The sequence below is a fragment of the Mustelus asterias genome, chromosome 24 (assembly GCF_964213995.1).
Source record: "Mustelus asterias chromosome 24, sMusAst1.hap1.1, whole genome shotgun sequence".
Classification (NCBI taxonomy): domain Eukaryota; kingdom Metazoa; phylum Chordata; class Chondrichthyes; order Carcharhiniformes; family Triakidae; genus Mustelus; species Mustelus asterias.
The window spans coordinates 22,660,435-22,680,609 of record NC_135824.1 but is presented as its reverse complement, the minus strand read 5'-3'; the positions used below and the strand labels follow the sequence as shown (position 1 = coordinate 22,680,609).

The 20,175-nt window shown below is 44.9% G+C and overlaps 1 protein-coding gene across 2 annotated transcripts in view; it reads left to right on the top strand.

The window, feature by feature from the left end:
- Window positions 1-20,175, top strand: part of cgnl1 (cingulin-like 1) — a 172,975-nt gene that overhangs the window by 100,197 nt on the left and 52,603 nt on the right. For both annotated transcript variants that reach the window (XM_078241427.1, XM_078241426.1), the window contains exons 9-11: window positions 7,947-8,153; window positions 10,132-10,236; window positions 18,442-18,594. In XM_078241427.1, coding sequence (XP_078097553.1) covers window positions 7,947-8,153; window positions 10,132-10,236; window positions 18,442-18,594 — 465 coding nt within the window. The remainder of the gene's footprint in view (window positions 1-7,946; window positions 8,154-10,131; window positions 10,237-18,441; window positions 18,595-20,175) is intronic.

Sequence of the window (20,175 nt, the reverse complement as noted above, 5' to 3'; positions counted from 1 at the left end):
GCATTAAGTTTTCCTGATCTTTGCATTCTGAACAAAATGCAGAATTAGCCTACTGACAATCGTTGGGCTATCTAGGGTAGAATTTCACAACTGGCCTCGCCTCTGACATCAGTGGAATGGTCCCCAGCTGCGTCTTGAGTTAAAATGGAGATTGCATTCAGTGAGCAGAGAAAACAAAGCAAAACACAACGACCTGGATATTCATTGACACGTCAGGTGAATTTCCCGCCATGTTGACTGGAGTAGCGTGTCCAGGACCCACAACTGAAACAGGCGGCCAACTCGCTGCTTGTAAAACATTTATTCTTGGGCTGTCCTCCTGTATCTGTTCCCTGCAGCTCCACAGTAGACCATTGCCAGGCATATCATAGAATCCCCACAGTGCAGAAGGAGGTCTGAATAGGTTGGGAATAGAGGGATATGGTCCTCGGAAGGGTAGGGGGTTTTAGTTAGGTTGGGCAGCATGGTCGGTGCAGGCTTGGAAGGCCGAAGGGCCTGTTCCTGTGCTGTCATTTTTTTTGTTCTTTCTTTGTTCTTTGAGGTCATTCAGCCCATCGAGCCTGCACCAATGACAATCCCACCCAGGCCCTATCTCCGTAACCCCATGTATTTATCCTACTGATCCCCCTGGCACTAAGGGACAATTTAGCATGGCCAATCCACCCAACCTGCACATCTTTGGACTGTGGGAGGAAACAGGAGCACCCGGAGGAAACCCACGCAAACACGGGGAGAATGTGCACACTCCACACAGACACCCAGGCTGGAATTGAACCCGGGTCCCTGGTGCTGTGAGGCAGCAGTGCTCACCACTGTCAGTCCCATCCTCCGTTATCCCCCACCCCCTAAATTGCCATGAAAACGACCCTGTCCCACCACAGGAGGAATGGAAACTTGATTAGATCAGCCAGAGATCTGATCAAAATTGGGCCTTGCTTCTTACTGGCACGGTGGCACAGTGGTTAGCATTGCTGCCTCACAGCGCCAGGGACCCAGGTTCAATATCCGGCTTGGGTCACTGTCCGTGCGGAGTTTGCACGTTCTCCCCGTGTCTGCGTGGGTTTCCTCCGGGTGTTCCAGTTTCCTCCCACAGTCCGAAAGGTGTGCTGGTTAGGTGCATTGGCCATGCTAAATTCTCCCTCCGCGTACCTGAACAGGAGCCGGAGTGTGGCGACTAGGGAATTTTCACAGTAACTTAATTACAGTGTTACTGTAAGCCTACTTGTGACACTAATAAATAAACTTTAAAACTTTAAATTAGATTGCTGAGCTGCAGACACTCATGTGTCCCCAGGCAACCCACCCTTGAAGTGAAGGTATTTTTACTTTTTTTGTATATTGCCTGACTTCTGCTGGAAGTAACCTCATGTTTATCGTCCAAATATTCAAACTTATTAAACTTGTACAAGTGTTTTAGTAACTCAGATCGGGTAGCAGATGTTTGTGAACAACTTCAGGCATCCTTTCACATCCCTTCAGATCGTGCTCTCTGAATCCAACCTGGTAATTTAAACAATGTTTACTTGTCAAGAAATATTAGCACAAAAGTTACCTAGTTTTCACTGGATCTTTTAAAGAATAAAGTATTGCAATTGTTGAAAAATTAAAAAGGAAGAGCTAGAAATGCAAGGAGCGTAATTCAGTATCTGACAGAACAATAGTTTGGATTTGTTCCTTCAGAGCTGATAATCTTCAGCTGAAAATCTTAGTAACAGATCAACATCTCAGCACCTTCATGATTCAGAATGATTAACATGCGAAATAGTGGTTGATTGTGAGCCTTAGTCAGTTTTAAGGGCACACTTGAGGTTCAGTTACCATCTCTTTTGTTTCATAAACAGAGTATTTGCCAGTGAATGGGAGTTTGAGGCTTCCTTTTCATCAATACAGAAGACTATTATAAGTTGGATGGATCCTGCATTCTCTTTGGAGGCCTGACATATCTTAATGTTGCTGATTAAATATTCTCTTGAGGGTTTTCCTGGAATATCAGAACGCTATTTCTGGCAGCAGTTTTGGGTGGGGACCATACATGTTGTAGAAGAGGTACAGAACTGTGGGCGTGGAAATGATAAAATGTGGAATCTTGGCAAGGAATGTTCACTTGAAGGGGCCATCACTGAGAAAGCTTAGACTGATTTTTAATAGTCCTGGGGTAATGCTGTGCTAAGCATAAAAGACTAGAATAAATAGCAACTGATACAGTAATCTTAGCATGGAGTAGAAACCTTCAATTCTCCAGATACTGCTTTTAAACAGAACCCCTCCCTCTTGCAAAGGAGTATGAATTCATCTATTGTTGTCTGCTTAACCAGCTTCGAGCCACTTTTTAACTGTTTGGTTCACAAGTGCCCACGCACCATTCATTTTGATAATCAGTTGACGAATTAGCCGGTTTTGAGTGAGGGCGTTGCACTGGGAATAAATCAAATCCCATTGAGTTAGTAATTCCGAACTCCATTTGACACATTTTGTCAGTGAGGTCCACGTCATTCATTCTGACTTTTTTTCCCCTATCAAACTAAAAAGAAACAGTAATGTTGAAGATACAGTGATTGTAGGGATGGGATTTCATAGTTTTCGTGGCTGTATTTAAGCTATTCCAGCTATCACCAAGTTGCCATTTTCTTCTCTCTTGAGATTTCCCTCCTCTCCTGTGCTCTTGGGACTAACTTTCACTAATCAAGTTTCATGACTTGTCCAAGGTCCACAATAACCTGTAGAATGAATGCATCCTTTAAAGAAGGCCCTCCTCCCAGGAAAAATTTTACTCTATGCATATTGTGTTCCCCTTAACTTTTCATCAAAATTATGTCCTTTGAACTACGCTAATTGTTTCCGAGAACCTTGTCAATCCCCTTTCCTTCCTCAGCTCTTGCTGACTGACCCCATTAATCTCTGCCTATTTCCTGGTGTTGTACCTTCCTTCTTCAAAACTATCATTTATCAATTCATTCCTTCAAAACCTCTCAACCCTTCCATCCTGTTCAACCAATTTCCAATTTCTCTGCATATTCCATCTTGCTAAAGCGCACTCATCTCTTCAAATCTGGGTCACACCTTCCCACAGCACTAAGATCATCCAAGTCTAAGCTGCAAATATTGTTTTCTGAGATTTTAACCATGTCCTGTGGCATATCCTTATCATCACCTTTGACCACCCAACATTTTTCAATGTCTGTCTTCTGCAGCCTGCCCCCACTTCTGACTTGTTTCTTCCAGGTCCAGTCTCGGACATCAAAATGAAACCATTACATCTCCCCTCAACATTTTCTCTACCCATGCTCATCTGGTCATTTTTAGGAGATTTTCACAGTAATTTCATTGCAGCGTTAATGTTAAGCCTACTTGTGACATTAATAAATAACCTTTTAAACTTTGAATACCTAGGAATTCCTCTTCACTTACCTGCTGTATTTCAGAGAGCTTCGAGTGAGTCTCTGTGTGTATTCCAAGACGCGCCGTTTCACCTCTCTATCTCTGGCTTTGATTCCTTAACTGTTGCCATTCTTTCCCACTGGCAGCCTGAGCTAAAGCTCTGAACTGACTCATAATTCCCATCCACCTTAGTGCTTGTAAAACGATCATGTCCGAAGATGTGCTGGTTAGGTACATTGGTCATGCTAAATTTTCCCTCAGTGTACCCAAACAGGCGCTGGAGTGTGACAACTGGGGAATTTCTCAGTAACTTCATTGCAGTGTTAATGTCAGCCTACTTGTGATACTAATAAAAAAAACTTAAATCTTTGGATCAGTGCCACACTGGACTCCGTCAGCCATCTCGAGTGCCACCTCAAGCCTAGTCTGATGCTGTGAACTCAGCACACTGCTTGCCTCAAGTCTTCATTGTATCCAATATTAAAGACTGTGTTCCTCAACCCCTGAAACATTGCTTTCTTCTTCTTCCTCTCATCGCTGAAGAGCCATCGCTCATGCCTTCGATATTTTAAAGCCGGAATTCTCAAATACTCTTTTTGCTGACCTCTGTGTCTGCACATCACTGTTGGGCATACCAGCCTTCACCCACTATTACACCCCTGAAATTGTCAAACAGTTCTGTAGTTTTCCTATATCCCAATGTAGATGTTCATCTTCTCATTTAGATTCCTCCAGGGTCTCGCCCTATCCTTTTTCCATAATCTCTGCCAACCATATTTCGTAACGTTGTCACTCAACTCTTTTAAGTCTTTATTTGTTTCTTGTTCTTTATATCCTCTAATCCAGACATTGCTGCGGGCGGCGCTATGATCTGGTCTCTGGAACTCGCCAGATTCCCTCAATATTTTCAAAAGCTCCCTTAAAACTCTCCTCTTTTTATTGTCTTTTCACTTCCCCTCGTCAACCCCTGCTTTTCCCTCTACCCTCTTCCCCTCCTGGTTTACAGCCACTTCTTGTAAAGTGCTCCAAGATGTTGGGCAGCATGGTGGCACAGTGGTTAGTTGGCACAGTGGTTAGTTGGCACAGTGGTGAGTTAGCACAGCTGCTTCACAGCGCCTGAGACCCGGGACCAATTCCGGCCGCGGGTGATTGTCGATGTGGAGTCTGCCCGTTCTCCCCATGTCTATGTGGGTTTCCCCCGGAAGCTCTGGTTCCCTCCCACCATCTAAAGATGTGCGAGTTATAAAGTTTATTTATTTATTAGTCACAAGTAGGCTTACATTCACACTGTAATGAAGTTACTGTGAAAATTCCCTAGTCGCCACACTCCGGTGCCTGTTCGGGCACACTGAGGGAGAATTTAACATGGCCAATACATCTAACCTGCACATCTTTGGACTGTGGGAGGAAACCGGAGGAAACCCATGCAGAGGGAGAATGTGCAAACTCCACACAGATAGTGATCCAAGCTGGGAACCGAACCCAGGTCCATGGCACTGAGAGGGAGCAGTGCTAACCACTGTGCCACCATGCCGCCCCTATAGGTGGATTGGCTATGCTAAATTGCCCCTTAGTGTCAGGGGGACTAACTAGGGTAAATACGTGGGGTTATGGGCATAGGGCATGGGTGGGATTGTGGATGGGCTTGATGGGCTGAATGGCTCCCTTCTGCACTGTAGGATTCTATGTTCTCTACTGAGGAAAACTGAAGGGACACGAGCTATTAAAGGTTATGAGAAAAAATGCTCCGAGAAAGCTGAATTATGGACAGAAGGGTTCTGTGTACTTGACACTGCAAAATCTCTATAGATGCTTTTACGTTGAGAGTGTGCTGTCAGTAACAGGAATGGTACCCCTACTGTTGATGACACACTTTAATATAAAGATGAAGTTTTGTGGATTTTGGTGAGCTCCTTTTGAAGTCAGTGCCACTTATACTTACTTACTGAGTACGACTTTGTGCACCTTTTAAATTGCACAGGGTATTTGTAAAAATGCACATTATTTTGGCTTCCATTTAGAAATCAACCTCAATAACTAATGCAGCAAAGAGAAAAGTAAATTGGCCAGAGTGTTGCATGGACTCAGTGATCCTTCATGTGTACCGGTTCACGGGGCTCGAACACCAACTTCAGAGGCATTCCGGTTCTTTCAATTTAGATTATTTTTGTAAACTGGCTATTGGCCGGGCCAAAGGTACACATGGTATCTTGATCTTACAAGTAAACAGATGACAATGCATTATCACTTGTTACTGATACTGCCTGCTGATAATCGCTAACTTCTTTGAAATGTAGGGACCCTGATGGCATTCTTAGAGCACACATTGCCTCCATGGCTTATTCCCCTTTTATTCCGAATAACAGCATTTACTAGATACAAGCATGTTCCTATTGTATGCCTGGTCTGCTTTGTGTTGGGAACCATGAGTCCCATTTATTCTGGTGGCAAGAGTTTTTATTTTGACCTTGCATGATTTTCAAACATTCAAAGACCGGAGACATTTCTACATTCCAGTCTTTCTTTGAAGGAATGGATTTTTGTCAATTCCTCATTTCAAAAGTCCCTTATCCCAGTGAACAGAATCGTAAGTTGACACTTTAATTTGTGTTGACAACACTCTCCCACAATGAGCGCCTAATGTGAAAGTACTTTCGGTCTTCCTTGAGATACACCTGTTGTAATTGAATCAAGACGTCAGCCCTATTTCCACTGACCTTTATGTTTGAATAATGCTGTATTTGTACTGATTAATAGTCACAGATGGCAGCTTTGCAGTGAAGCAGAGTCCGTGCCTTAGGCTACAAAGTGATCTCGGGTCATGTGGTGATTCTTGCATTGCCAAAGGCAAAGTACCAACAGTGACAAGAGCTTTCTTTATTAATTCACTGGATGTGGGTGTCACTGGCAAGGCTTCAATATAAACACGCCACTTGTTTCTATGTGGATATTGCTACGTTACATACAAGTGTCAAAATACATAATCTCTAAATCATAAAATCCCTACAATGCAGAAGGAGGTCCATCGAGCCTGCACCGACAACAGTCCTACAGGCTCTATCACCGCAACCCCACATATTTACCCTGCGAATCCCCCTGACACTGAGGTGCAATTTAGCATGGCCAATCTACTGAACCCACACCACCTTTGGACAGTGGGAGTAAACCAGAGCACCCGGAGGAAACCCACGCAGACACGGGGAGAACATGCAGACTCTGCACAGACAGTCACCCAAGACCGGAATTGAACCTGGATTCCCGACGCTGTGAGGCAGCAGTGTTAACCACTGTGCTGCCCTGCCGCACTTACTAAATTATTAGTTATTGCTAAATGTTACTCACCTTTCTACATTTCACATATTTTACTTTTTCTGTCCTCTTCACTGTCATATATTGCAAACTCTGAGCAAATCTGATGCCCTTTCTGTTGGAAGTTTAAGTAAAGTGAGTTCAGCATTGGTTTCCTGCTCTGAATTCACACGGTGAGGTTTTCTCTGTAATACACAGCATCCACCTCTTCAAGGAGTCAGAGAATCCCACTTTCTAGCTGAACAAAAAAAGAGTTTAGGTAAAACTTGTGCTTTCATAGAATCCCTACAGTGCAGAAGGAGGCCATTCGGCCAATCAAGTCTGCACCGACTCTCTGACAGAGTATCTGACTCGGGCCCTCTCCCCCCACCCTATCCCCGTAACCCCTCACATTTACCATGGCCAATCCATCTAACCAATGCATCTTTGGACTGAGAGGGGAAACCGGAGCACCCGGAGGAAACCCCGGAGGAGAATGTGCAAACTCCACACAGTCACCCAAGGCCGGAATGGAACCTGGGTTCCTGGCGTAGGGGGGAGGGGGGGGGGGGTGTGGCAATGAAGAGGGGGGGGGGGGGTGAGTGGGAGGGGGCGGTGAAACCCATGTCAGAAAAACCCATCAGGTTCACTCATGTCCTTTAGGGAAGGAAATTGGCTGTCCTTGCCTGGTCTGGCCTACATGTGACTCCAGAGCCACAGCAATGTGGTTGACTCTCAACTGCCCTCCAAGGGCAAATAGGGATGGGCAATAAATGCTGGCCAGCCAGTGATGCCCATGTCCCATGAATGGATAAAAAGAAATTCTCACCTCTCCTGATTGGAAATTGGACTACAACACGTACTTGGAGGAAGTCCAGCGCACCCGCATTCTGACCCAAATTCTGGCCTCCTGTGGATGTGCCATATTTGTCCATCTACCCCATGGAACTTCACGGCTGTTGTTACTATGGAAAAGCTCAAAGATTAGTCCCTACTTTTACCCATGTATTCCTTTTTAAAAAAAAACTCAACAGCTTGCTATTTTCCTCTTCCTGAATTTCGGCTCATTGTCACTAATGAGACAACCTTGGTTTATATGGTTTAACTGTGCATTCACTCACTCACTCACTCAATTGGAAGAGATATTTTGCGTTGTTTTACTGTGTTCTGTGGGATTGATTGTCTGTGTGTTTTGTCTTGAGCGAGAAACCTCTCTGGTACTGTGGAAGTCTTATTGTAATATTAAAATCTCACAGTTTCTATGACTATTATTCTAACAGAGCAAAAGCGCACTGGAGCAAGAAAAAGTTGTAGCCAAACAAGCGAAGGACACGGCAGAGGATCATGTGAAACGTCTCATGGATGAAAATGAGACCCTGAAGAGGAAAGTTAGAGAATTGAAGGATGAAATTGGTGAACTCAATCAAATAATTTCCAAGATGAAGATAGAAGAGAATCGGTTGAAGGATAAACTTGCACGTCTGGAGGTAATGCAGCCTAGAGACACAGTTTATATTTACAACCCCTGCTTTTATCTGAGGGTTCGGTGTATACATTTATATAGCTTACAGTGCCAGTGGCTTTGGTATGGCAGTAGCCCTTTGTCATGAAGTCTGTATCTGGCAGAAGACAGCTAAGTAAGTGCCTTCCTGACTATTATTATTTAATGAATTAATTAGTCACAAGCAAGGTCGACATTAACACCGCAATGAACTTGCTGTGAAATTCCCCTAGTCGCCACACTCCAGTGCCTATTTGGGTCAATGCACCCTAACCAGCACGTCTTTCAGACTTTAGAGGAAACCGGAGCACCCGGAGGAAACCCACGCAGACACAGGGAGAATGTGAAAATTCACACAGTCACCCGAGGCTAGATTTGAACCCAGGTCCCTGGCGCTGTGAGGCAGTAGGGCTAACCGCTGTGCCACCTTGCCCTGATGCCAAGCAGAAGCAGACAATTACTGCTGGAGGAACCTGAAGTTCCAGGCCTGACTCATTCCATTCCCCTGTAGGGATGGTGAGCAGTCAGGAAGCTACTGAGTCAGACCGTTCAGAGATGTGCCACCATGAAAGCTTTCTCATGATGAGCGTCAGTTGGCTTCAGAAGAACTCACAGTGATCACTCAGGCCATGGGCTAAGACACCTTAAGGAGCATTCATGCCCTATCAAGGATAGCTGGAAGTGCTTTGATCAATGATCAGGGCCCATTTTCTTTAGATCCATAAATCTTAGTTCTAGTAAGGCAGCTCCAGTATTTTCATTTTTTTTCAGACTTCTGATACCTTGATTGGAATACTTTGTTTTTGCTTAAATGTTAAAAGGTTAAAAATCAAATTAAACATTATCGCATGTGTATGGTCTGCATTAGTCATGTTTTACCCCTTTTCCATTTCTTGCTGTTATATGAAGTGCAGAAATTGGAGGTAAACACTTGATGTTATGCTAGAAAATTGATAAAAATGCCTAAAACCTGTGACTGGTCTATATACGTACATATCTGATTTATTGTGCACTGTCTGTTAATTTACCCGCATTTATTTGGGTTGGTGCCCTGAGTTTGCGTGAAATGTGACTCCCTTAGCTAGTGGCTGAATTCCGAACCAACAAGAAACTGGGTCTGAAATCCTGTAACCAGGGCAAGACAAACCAGATTTGGTGCCAGCTCCCCAAGTTGTAGCTAAATGTGCAGCAGGATAAACATTGTTTGGGGAAACTGTAATAAGTCTGCAGAGGCTGAAGTCCCTTCACCAAAATCCCTTGATTTACAAACTCTAACAGCAGTACACAGAGTCCTAGTGGTTAGCAGTCTATCTCTGGGGGGTGTCAGAGGAACTGACACTCCCAGTTAAGTGCAAAGACTCCCTGATTGGCCCATCAATTGGATCCTTAATCAGGGAGTTCATACTCCAATAGGCCAACCTCAATGGCCTGATTGAAGTCATTACAGAAACCTACTCCAATCTGCTATTGGATGAAAGAATTGTCGAGCTGGTTTGTGAAGTTTTTTTTTGTTGGGGGGATTTGGGGATGAGATGGGAGGTCATTATAAATCAATTGAACTACTCTATCCTGGGGATAGAAATCATGTTACCGAAACAAGTGCACTGTATCACCTTTTTTCTCATTTCCATTGTAAGTATATCTGATTTTATTTCAAGTTTACCTTTTCATTGATGCTTCCACTCACACTTGTACCGTTGAATGTTAAGAGAACAATTAGTGAATATTTCCACATTGGGTCCTGTTGACATCACTCCTTGGTTCAGGAGATGGAATTGGAATTTTTTTTTCATTAGTCAGTGTGCCTCTCCTGGCAATCTTATTGCTTTATAGAAACATAAGTCTAAACGCCACCTGAAACAGATTTAACCTTGTGCCTCAAGTTGGGAGCGTTCCAATATTGTCACTCTTTAAACTTTGATTCGGAGATCAACCTAAAAACTGTTCCATTCTAACCTTGGCAGCAAGAGAAGAAGAATCTGGAAGCTGCTTTGAGAGAAGTTGGAGACCAAGAGCAGGACCTTTCATTCGCCAAAAGAACTTTGGAGAGCCGGCTCGAAGAAGTCCAGGTATTTGTTTTTGCAAAAATAGAGTTTACTCATAAAATATCTGAAAGACCATTCCAACATGGTCATCGCAGAGTGCAATGCTATTCAGGTTTTCTACATGGGACATGTTGCATTCTGAGATGTTCAATAAAATCAAAAGAACATGACAGACATTTCAAAATGGTTATTACAGAAAGTGCGATGATATTTAAGTTGTCTACACCGATCATGCTGCATTCTGAGGTGCTGCAATATGATTGTGATACATTTAATATTCATCATGTACATTCATGGAAACAGAAAATAGAAGCAGGAGTAGGCCATTCGGCCCTTAGAGTCTGCTCTGCCATTCATTTTGATCATAGCGGATCATCAAATTCGATATCCCTTGATCCCTTTAGCCCTAAGAGCTATATCTAATTTCTTCTTGAAATCAGACAACGTTTTGGCCCCAACTACTTTCTATGGTAGTGAATTCCACAAATTCACCACTCTCTGGGTGAAGACGTTTCTCCTCACCTCAGTCATTCAGACCAAGGGGTTCTATACAATTCCCCTCCCCTTGGTGTACCATGGTTGTGAAAAGTCTTAGCCAGCAGCGTTTCTCCATTGCGCCTCTGTGGTGACTGCACCAAGCTTTAGTGCATCCCTCAGCAGGTCGTCCTTGGGGCTTTGGAATGTGCCAGTCTGCAACACTTGGTCAAGGACAACTCTTTGCACTGGGAGCCCAAAAGGGTTTGGGCAGACCAGAGAGTGTCTTTCACCAAGTTGATGATCGTCTAGCTGCAGTTGATGTTTGTCTTGGTGTGCCTCCTGGGAACAGCCTGTGGAGCATCGAGTCCTGCACCACAGAGCTGCTTGGAATGGACCTCAACAAGAACCACTGCATCTCACTCTTGAGATATTTGGATGAGCACCAAGCAATGCACCAATATAAACAAAGGAAACCAGTTTAGCAGAGCACAATGCTTGGAAGTGAATCACTTTCAATGTTAAACTTACCTTCCCAACTCCAATAAACTTTGCCATTGATTCTATGCTGTGGGGTAATAGGTGTGGGCACTAAATAGCAGAGGGAGGCATTGCTATCCATTATTTAACTATGAAATTGCTAGGCACTTAATAGGAAATGCAATTCCTCCATCTGAAAAGAGAAATTCTAAATTTCTGAGTCTGGGTGAAATCAATTGAAGACCGACCATTGTCAGTCTTCTGGACTGTAAAGAACGATTAAGGTGATTCAGTTGATTAGGGACTCCTTCCTGTTCCTGTGTGTGGATCCCCGTGCGAATTACTTGTCTGCTACTGAATCTTTAATTGCTTTGACGCTGGGACCAGCATCATGAAACCAGAACTAGGGGGGCATGGCCTCAAAATAAGGGGGAGCAGATTTAGGACTGAGTTGAGGAGGAACTTCTTCACCCAAATGGTTGTGAATCTGTGGAATTCCCTGCCCAGTGAAGCAGTTGAGGCTATCTCATTGAATGTTTTTAAGGCAATGATAGATAAATTTTTGAACAGTATAGGAATTGAGGGTTATGGTGAGCGGGCGGGTAAGTGGAGCTGAGTCCACGAAAAGATCAGCCATGATCTTATTGAATGGCGGAGCAGGCTTGAGGGGCCAGATGGCTTCCTAGTTCTTATGTTCTTAATGACTGGGAAACATTCTGATCAACAAATGATGAGTGTAATTTGGCTGTTTTCTCTAGCGATGGGGGTTGGGGGGGACTGGTAAATCTCTACAGACTCCTGACCTCAAAATTTGGAATTTCTCCTCGAGGGAGACTTATCGCAAATTGCTTGTGGGAAATACTTTAGGGGTATGAGTAATTCTTACCCACAGCAACGCCACTTATTTAAGTACAGTAGGGAGTGGCACAGTGGTTAGCACTGCTGCCTCACAACTTCAGGGACCCGGATTGGATTCCGGCCTTGGGTCACGGTCCGTGTGGAGTTTGCACATTCTCCCCGTGTCTGCGTGGGTTTCCTCCGGGTGCTCCGGTTTCCTCCCACAGTCCAAAGATGTGCAGGTTAATTGATTGGCCAGGTTAAATTGCCCCTTAGCGTCAGGGGATTAGCTGAGTAAATATGTGGGGTTACGGGGGCAGGGCCTGGATGGGATTGTTGTCTGTGCAGGCTCGATGGGCCGAATGGCCTCCTTCTGCACTGTAGGATTCTATAATTCTGTAAATTGTATTTGCAAAATCTATTGGTCAATTAGTGACACATTTATATTAGTAAACTTCTTTCTGAAGTTGTTCTGCAAAACCAGTTTTGAGCGATGTGGTGGCTGTATTTTACCTTAAAACAGCTGAGCTTGTGTATCCGGGGCGGCACGGTAGCACAGTGGTCAGCACTGCTGCTTCACAGCTCCAGGGTCCCGGGTTCGATTCCCGGCTCGGGTCACTGTCTGTGTGGAGTTTGCACATTCTCCTCGTGTCTGCGTGGGTTTCCTCCGGGTGCTCCGGTTTCCTCCCACAGTCCAAAGATGTGCGGGTTAGGTTGATTGGCCAGGTTAAAAAAATTGCCCCTTAGAGTCCTGGGATGCGTAGGTTAGAGGGATTAGCGGGTAAAATATGTGGGGGTAGGGCCTGGGTGGGATTGTGGTCGGTGCAGACTCGATGGGCCGAATGGCCTCCTTCTGCACTGTAGGGTTTCTATGATTCTATGATTCTATATGATAATTTAAAGTTTCTGTATGTGAATATTTAGCTGGGAAATGTCCATGTCAGACGCTGAACTGTATGTTAAGGTGGAAGGGAAGTGGCTGGGGGACTGCTGCTTCGAGGTTGGGAAGCTTGAAAGAACAGCTTTTCTGCAGGTTCTGCTGCACTTAACAGCAAGGACATGATTTTACATTTTCCACCTCCCGTTTTCCAGTCGTAATCGGCCAGATTGAGAGGCTGTCGGACGAAGTAGGCCTTTGACGTCAGGCTGCGGCCCCGGAGTGAGGGTGGAGGGAGGATCATACTCTGAAGTGGAGAGGGGAGCTGAGGGTCGAGGGGTGCACAAGAGGGTCAGAGATGAGAGGGAAGTTTCGGGTTATAGAGCAGGGGGGATATCAGAGGCTGGTGTCAGATGGGGATGTAAGACCTTATAAGGATTGGAAAGATCAGGGGGTGGAGATTGATGAGACAGGTAAGGAGGAGTTTGATTCTGGGAGATTGCTGAAGCAGTTAAATTTTATCCAGCAGGTAAATGGAAAAGCACTTACCTCCTGGATCCAATAATCCCTGCCTCCCTTTAGCCACTGTATTTCCCAAGGCTTGGTAAGGTCGGCTAACCAGAATTAAATTTAAAATGGTTAAATTATATTGTTTAAATTGCCAACTTGCCTTCTGGAAGAGGAAGTGGGTACACAAGTTGTATCAAAGGTAGTAGCAAGTGGCAATTAGTTGGCATCATTCAGTTTGGGTTCCACCAGGGCTAATCATCACAGCCTTGGTTCAAACATGGACCAAAGAGCTGAACTCAAGAGGTGATGCAGGAGTGACTGCCTTTTACCTCGAAGCATTATTTGAATTGAGCGTGGCATCAAGGAGCCCTAGCAAAATTGGAGTCAATGGGAATTGGGGAAAACTCTGGACTGGTTAGAGTCATACCTGGCACAAAGGAAGATGGTTGGAGGTCAGTCATCTCAGTCTTGAGACATTGCTGCAGGAGTTTCTCAGGGCAGTGTCCTAAGCCCAACCATCATAGAATCACAGAAACCCTACAGTGCAGAAAGAGGCCATCTGGCCCATCAAGTCTGCATCGACCACAATCCCACCCAGGCCCTACCCCCCTTATCCCTACACATTTACCCGCTAATCCCTCTAACCTACGCATCTCAGGACACTAAGGGGCAATTTTAACATAGCCAATCAACCTAACCTGCATATCTTTAGACTGTGGGAGGAAACCGAAGCACCTGGAGGTTAGGGCGGCACGGTAGCACAGTGGTTAGCACTGCTGCTTCACAGCTCCAGGGTCCCGGGTTCGATTCCCGGCTCGGGTCACTGTCTGTGTGGAGTTTGCACATTCTCCTCGTGTCTGTGTGGGTTTCCTCCGGGTGCTCCGGTTTCCTCCCACAGTCCAAAGATGTGCAGGTTAGGTTGATTGGCCATGCTGAAATTGCCCCTTAGTGTCCTGGGATGTGTAGGTTAGAGGGATTAGTGGGTAAATATGTGGGGGTAGGGCCTGGGTGGGATTGTGGTCGGTGCAGACTTGATGGGCCGAATGGCCTCCTTCTGCACAGTAGGGTTTCTATGTTCTATGAAACCCACGCAGACACAGGAAGAATGTGCAAACTCCACACAGACAGTGACCCAAGCCAGGAATCGAACCCAGGTCCCTGGAGCTGTGAAGCATCTTCAGCTGCTTCATCATTTGCCTTCCTTCCATATAAGGTCAGAAGTGGGGATGTTTGCTGATGACCAGCAAGACCTGGATAACATTCAGGCTTGAGCTGATAAGTGGCAAATAAAATTTGTACCATACAAGGGCTAGGCAATGACCATCTAAGAGAGAGAAAACCATCTCACCGTGACAATCAATGGCATCCCTATTGCTAAATCCCCCAGTATCAACATCCTGGCAATTACATTGACCAGAAACTGAACTTGATCAGCCATGTAAATAATGTAGCTCCAAGAGCAGGTCAGAGGCTGGGGATTTTGCACTGAGTAACTCATCTCCTGACTCCCCAAAGACTGTCCACCATCTACAAGTCTCAAATCAGGAATGTTTGATTTGGTTTGATTTGATTTATTATTGTTACATGTATTATCATAAAGTGAAAAGTATTGTTTCTTGCTCGCTATACAGACAAAACATACTGTTCATAGAGAAGGAAACGAGAGAGTGCAGAATGTAGTGTTACAGTCATAGCTAGGGTGTAGAGAAAGATCAACTTAATGCAAGGTAAGTCCATTCAAAAGTCTGACAGCAGCAGGTAAGAAGCTGTTCTTGAGTCGGTTGACCTCAGACTTTTGTATCTTTTTCCCGAAGGAAGGTGGAAGAGAGAATGTCCGGGGTGCGAGGCAGCAGGAAGTAAAGACAGAGTCAATGGATGGGAGGCTGGTTTGCATGATGGATTGGGCTACATTCACGACCTTTTGTAGTTCCTTGCCGTCTTGGGCAGAGCAGGAGCCATACCAAGCTGTGACACAACCAGAAAGAATGCTTTCTATGGTGCATCTGTGACAGTCTGTGGAATACTGTCCACTTGCCTTGATAAATGCAGCTCCAATAACTCTCAAGAGGCTTGACACCATCCAGAACAAAGCAGCCCCCTTTTTTGACACTCCATCCACCGCCTTAAATAGTCACTCTGCCACGACCGATGTACAGTGGCAGCAGTGTATGATTTACAAAATACACTGCCACAACTCATCAAATTTCCTTCAACAGCATCTTCCAAACGGGCAACGTCTACCACCTTGAAGGTCTAGGGCAGCAAGGCATATGGGAACTTCACCACCTACAAGTTCCCCTCCAAGCTGCAGACATTTCCTTCACTGTTACTGGGTCAAAATCCTGGAGCTGCCTCCTTTACAGTACGGTGGGTGTACCTACCCCACATGGACTGCAGCCATCCAAGAAGGTGGCTCACCAGCACTGTGCTGAGGACAGGGATGGGAAATAAATTCTAGTGTTGCCAGCAATGCTCACACGCCAAGAACAAATAAATCAAAACTGTGGTCACTTTAACTGCTGTAGGAAGTGCAGTGCTAATGTGTAAATGTGCACCTGGGTCTGGTTCATTTATGTCCGGAGGTGCTGGATGTCTTAAAGCGCATCAAGGTAGATAAATCCTTGGGACGTGATGAAGTGTATCCCAGGACATTGTGGGAGGCCAGGGAGGAAATTGCGGGTCCTCTAGCAGAGATATTTGAATCATCGATAGTCACAGGTGAGGTGCCTGAAGATTGGAGGGTGGCAAATGTGCCTTTGTTTAAAAAGGGCTGCAGGGAAAAGCTTGGGAACTACAGGCTAGTGAGCCTCACATCTGTGGTGGGTAAGTTGTTGGAAGGTATTTTGAGAGACAGGATCTACAGGCATTTAGAGACGCAAGGACTGATTAGGGACAGTCAGCATGGCTTTGTGAAAATCATGTCTCACAAATTTGATTGAGTTTTTTGAAGGGGTAACCAAGAAGGTAGATGAGGGCAGTGCAGTTGATGTTGTCTACATGGACTTTAGCAAGGCCTTTGACAAGGTACCGCATGGTAGGTTGTTGCATAAGGTTAAATCTCACGGGATCCAGGGTGAGGTAGCTAAATGGATAAAAATCTGGCTTGATGACAGAAGCCAGAGGGTGGTTGTAGAGGGTTGTTTTTCAAACTGGAGACCTGTGACCAGCGGTGTGCCTCAGGGATTGATGCTGGGTCCACTGTTATTTGTCATTTATATTAACGATTTGGATGAGAATATAGGAGGCATGGTTAGTAAGTTTGCAAATGACACCAAGATTGGTGGCATAGTGGACAGTGACGAAGGTTATCTCGGATTGCAACGGGATCTTGATCAAATGGGCCAGTAGGCTGACGAATGGCAGATGGAGTTTAATTTAGATAAATGTGAGGTGATGCATTTTGGTAGATTGAACCAGGGCAGGACTTACTCAGTTAATGGTAGGGCGCTGGGGAGAGTTATAGATCAAAAAGATCTAGAGGTACAAGTTCATAGCTCCTTGAAAGTGGAGTCACAGGTGGACAGAGTGGTGAAAAAGGCATTCAGCATGCTTGGTTTCATCGGTCAGAACATTGAACACAGGAGTTGGGGCGTCTTGTTGAAGTTATACAAGACATTGGTAAGGCCACACTTGGAATACTGTGTACAGTTCTGGTCACCCTATTATAGAAAGGACATTATTAAACTAGAAAGAGTGCAGAAAAGATTTACTAGGATGCTACCGGGACTTGATGGATTGAGTTAGAAGGAGAGGCTTGATAGACTGGGACTTTTTTCTCTGGAGTGTAGAAGGCTAAGGGGTGATCTTATAGAGGTCTATAAAATAATGAGGGGTATAGATCAGCTAGAAAGTCAATATCTTTTCCCAAAGGTAGGGGAGCCTAAAACTAGAGGGCATAGGTTTAAGGTGAGAGGGGAGAGGTACAAAAGTGTCCAGAGGGGCAATTGTTTCACACAGAGGGTGGTGAGTGTCTGGAACGAGCTGCCAGAAGTGGTAGTTAAGGTGGGTACAATTTTGTCTTTTAAAAAGTGTTTAGACAGTTACATGGGTAAAATGGGTATAGAGGGATATGGGCCAAATGCGGGCAATTGGGATTAGCTTAGGGGTTTAAAAAAAAGGGCGGCATGGCTCGATGTCACATATCTGTGAGAAATTCTGTGTGCTGAGTTGGTGGTAGAGGCAGAGACCCTAAACCATTTTTTAAAAGTACCTGGATCTACATCTTCAGCGCTGTAAGCTACAAGGCTATGGGCCAGGTGCAGGAAGGTGGGATTAGAAAGGGCACCTGGGTGCCTTTGGGCTGGCATGGACAAGATGGGCCGATTGGCCTCCTTCTGTGATGTAGCACTTCTGTGATTGTATGAGGCATAATCCCCACAACACACTTCCTCTGAGGTCCATGTATCACACTCCTGATTAAATCATTTTGAGGAATCCAGGGAGCTTCTCCTGATCTACTCCTGATGTAATTTGTATCTCTCCTGCTTCTCATTGTTCTTTGCTCTAGTCTTCTGACGTTGCATCAAAGAATGTTGAATCCTGTGCTGAACAGAGAGAATAAGACCTCGCATTTGCCTTTCTGCGTGACTCTCTGCTCTTCAATGTCAGATTTTAATGAGGTGTGATATCCACTTTATTTTGGGCACAGTAAGAAGTTTCTCAACACCAGGTGATGAAGGAGCAGCGCTCCGAAAGCTCGTGGTTCCAAATCAACCTGTCGGGCTTTAACCTGGTGTTGTGAGACTTCTTACTCTGCCCAGCCCAATCCAACGCCGGCATCTCCACATCATCACTTTATTTTGCACCGTGAATATTGCAACAGCGTATGTTTATTTGGCTCTCCCCTGCTATAAAACACACAGCTTGTGGTGGTGTGTCTAAATAAAGCACTCACACCTACAAGTGATTTCTTTCTGACATGTAGTTAACCCGTAACCCAGCCTTAGCCCAAGCATAAACAATTACTCCCATCACAGCACTTAACTTGCCTGTGAAGTTATCCTGAATGTAATGAATAGTTTTAGCTACTTAATATCTTTCTCATTCTGCAGAGAAGCCTCAACAAGCGATCGCAGGAGTACCAGGAGTTAAATGAAAGACTTACAACAGAGACAGTTCAGAGAGATTTTTTGAAGAAAACCAAGAGTGATATGGAGGCCGAGAGAAGGCAATTGGAGAAGATGGTTGAAAAGCTTGAGAAAGAGGTTGGATCCTTTATATCAACACTTCAAAATAGTGTAGACCACTTACGCTTGTATCCAATGAATATTACTCCTCGTTACTTCGTGGTGGAAAGATAACTTCCCACTTCATAACAATGTTAAAATAATAATCAGTCAATAAGTAGTCAACCTGGGCGGCACAGTGGGTTAGCACTGCTGCCTCACAGCGCCAGGGCAGGGACCCATGTTCAATTCCGGCCTCGGGTCACTGTCTGTGTGGAGTTTGCACTTTCTCCCTGTGTCTGCGTGGGTTTCCTCCGGGTACCCTGGTTTCCTCCCACAGTCCAAAGATGTGCGGGTTAGGTTGATTGGCCATGCTAAATTGACCCTAGTGTCAGGGGGATTAGCAAGGTGAATGTGCGGGGTTACGGGGATAGGGCCTGGGTGGGATTGTGGTCGGTACAGACTCGATGGGCCAAATAGCCTCCTTCTGTACTGTAGGGATTCTAGGTCAATTTAAGTGTGACATTGCTGTATTCCTCAATTTAAATTACAGACCTTCAAAAGAAATCTTAAAATGCCAAATGAAGTTAAATCTTAACTTTGTTCTTATCCAAAAGCTTTCACACAATGAAATTATAGAGCGAATCTCCCCCTTTCTAATTCACAGATGGGATTCAAGTTACTTATTTGCCCATCCCTAATTGCTCTCGAGCTTGCTAGGCTACTTCAGAGGACATTTAAGGGTCAACCACATTGTTGTGGATCTGGAGTCACATGTAGGCCAGATCAGATAAGGACGGTAGATTCCTTCCCTAAAGGATATTAGTGAACCAGATGGGTTTTTTCGACAATGGTTTCATCAACTTTCATTAGGTTTCATTCCAGATTTCTATTAAATTCAAATTTCCCCATCTGCCGTGGTGGGAATAGAGTCTCGGTCCCCGGAATGTTACCCTGGGTTTCTGGATTGCTAGTTCAGAGTAAGAAATGGAAGTACATTTTTATTAGTTCTACACTAATTTTGGGTGTCACCATATTACTTCCTCGCTTCGGGGGTGGGAAGGGGACATATCATGTATTGTATGTGTGCCTGAGCATGCACAATAGTGTTCCAGATTTTGAAGGAAACCTGCCAGCCCAGTGTGTGCAACCAATTTAACCAGGTTGGAATATTTGTGATGCTTCAGAGAGTGTCCCAAACAATTGAGGATTGTTTTTGAAGTAAGAGATATGGGGGTGAAGGCGGGAGGCAAAAATCAGACCCCATCGACTGCTTTCTTTCACCACCTGATGGCAATACTGGCAAGGAGCAATATGCCGAGGATGGTTTCGACCTATCAACCTCACCTGCCTGAGAACAAATTGAGAGGGAGAAGTTGGCGAAGAGCCAGTTGGCTTGTGGTGTGAAAGTGTGTTTGTGCCGTTCTGTCCAAAGAAGTAGTGCATATTAGAATTTTCCTTTGTTTAAAATCCCACAGATAGTGACTCGAGTTATATGGAGTGACACAGTGGTTAGCACTGCTGCCTCACAGCACCAGGGACCCAGGTTCAATTCCAGCCTTGGGTGACTGTGTGGAGTTTGCACGTTCATTCTGTGTGGGTTTCCTCTGGATGCTCCGG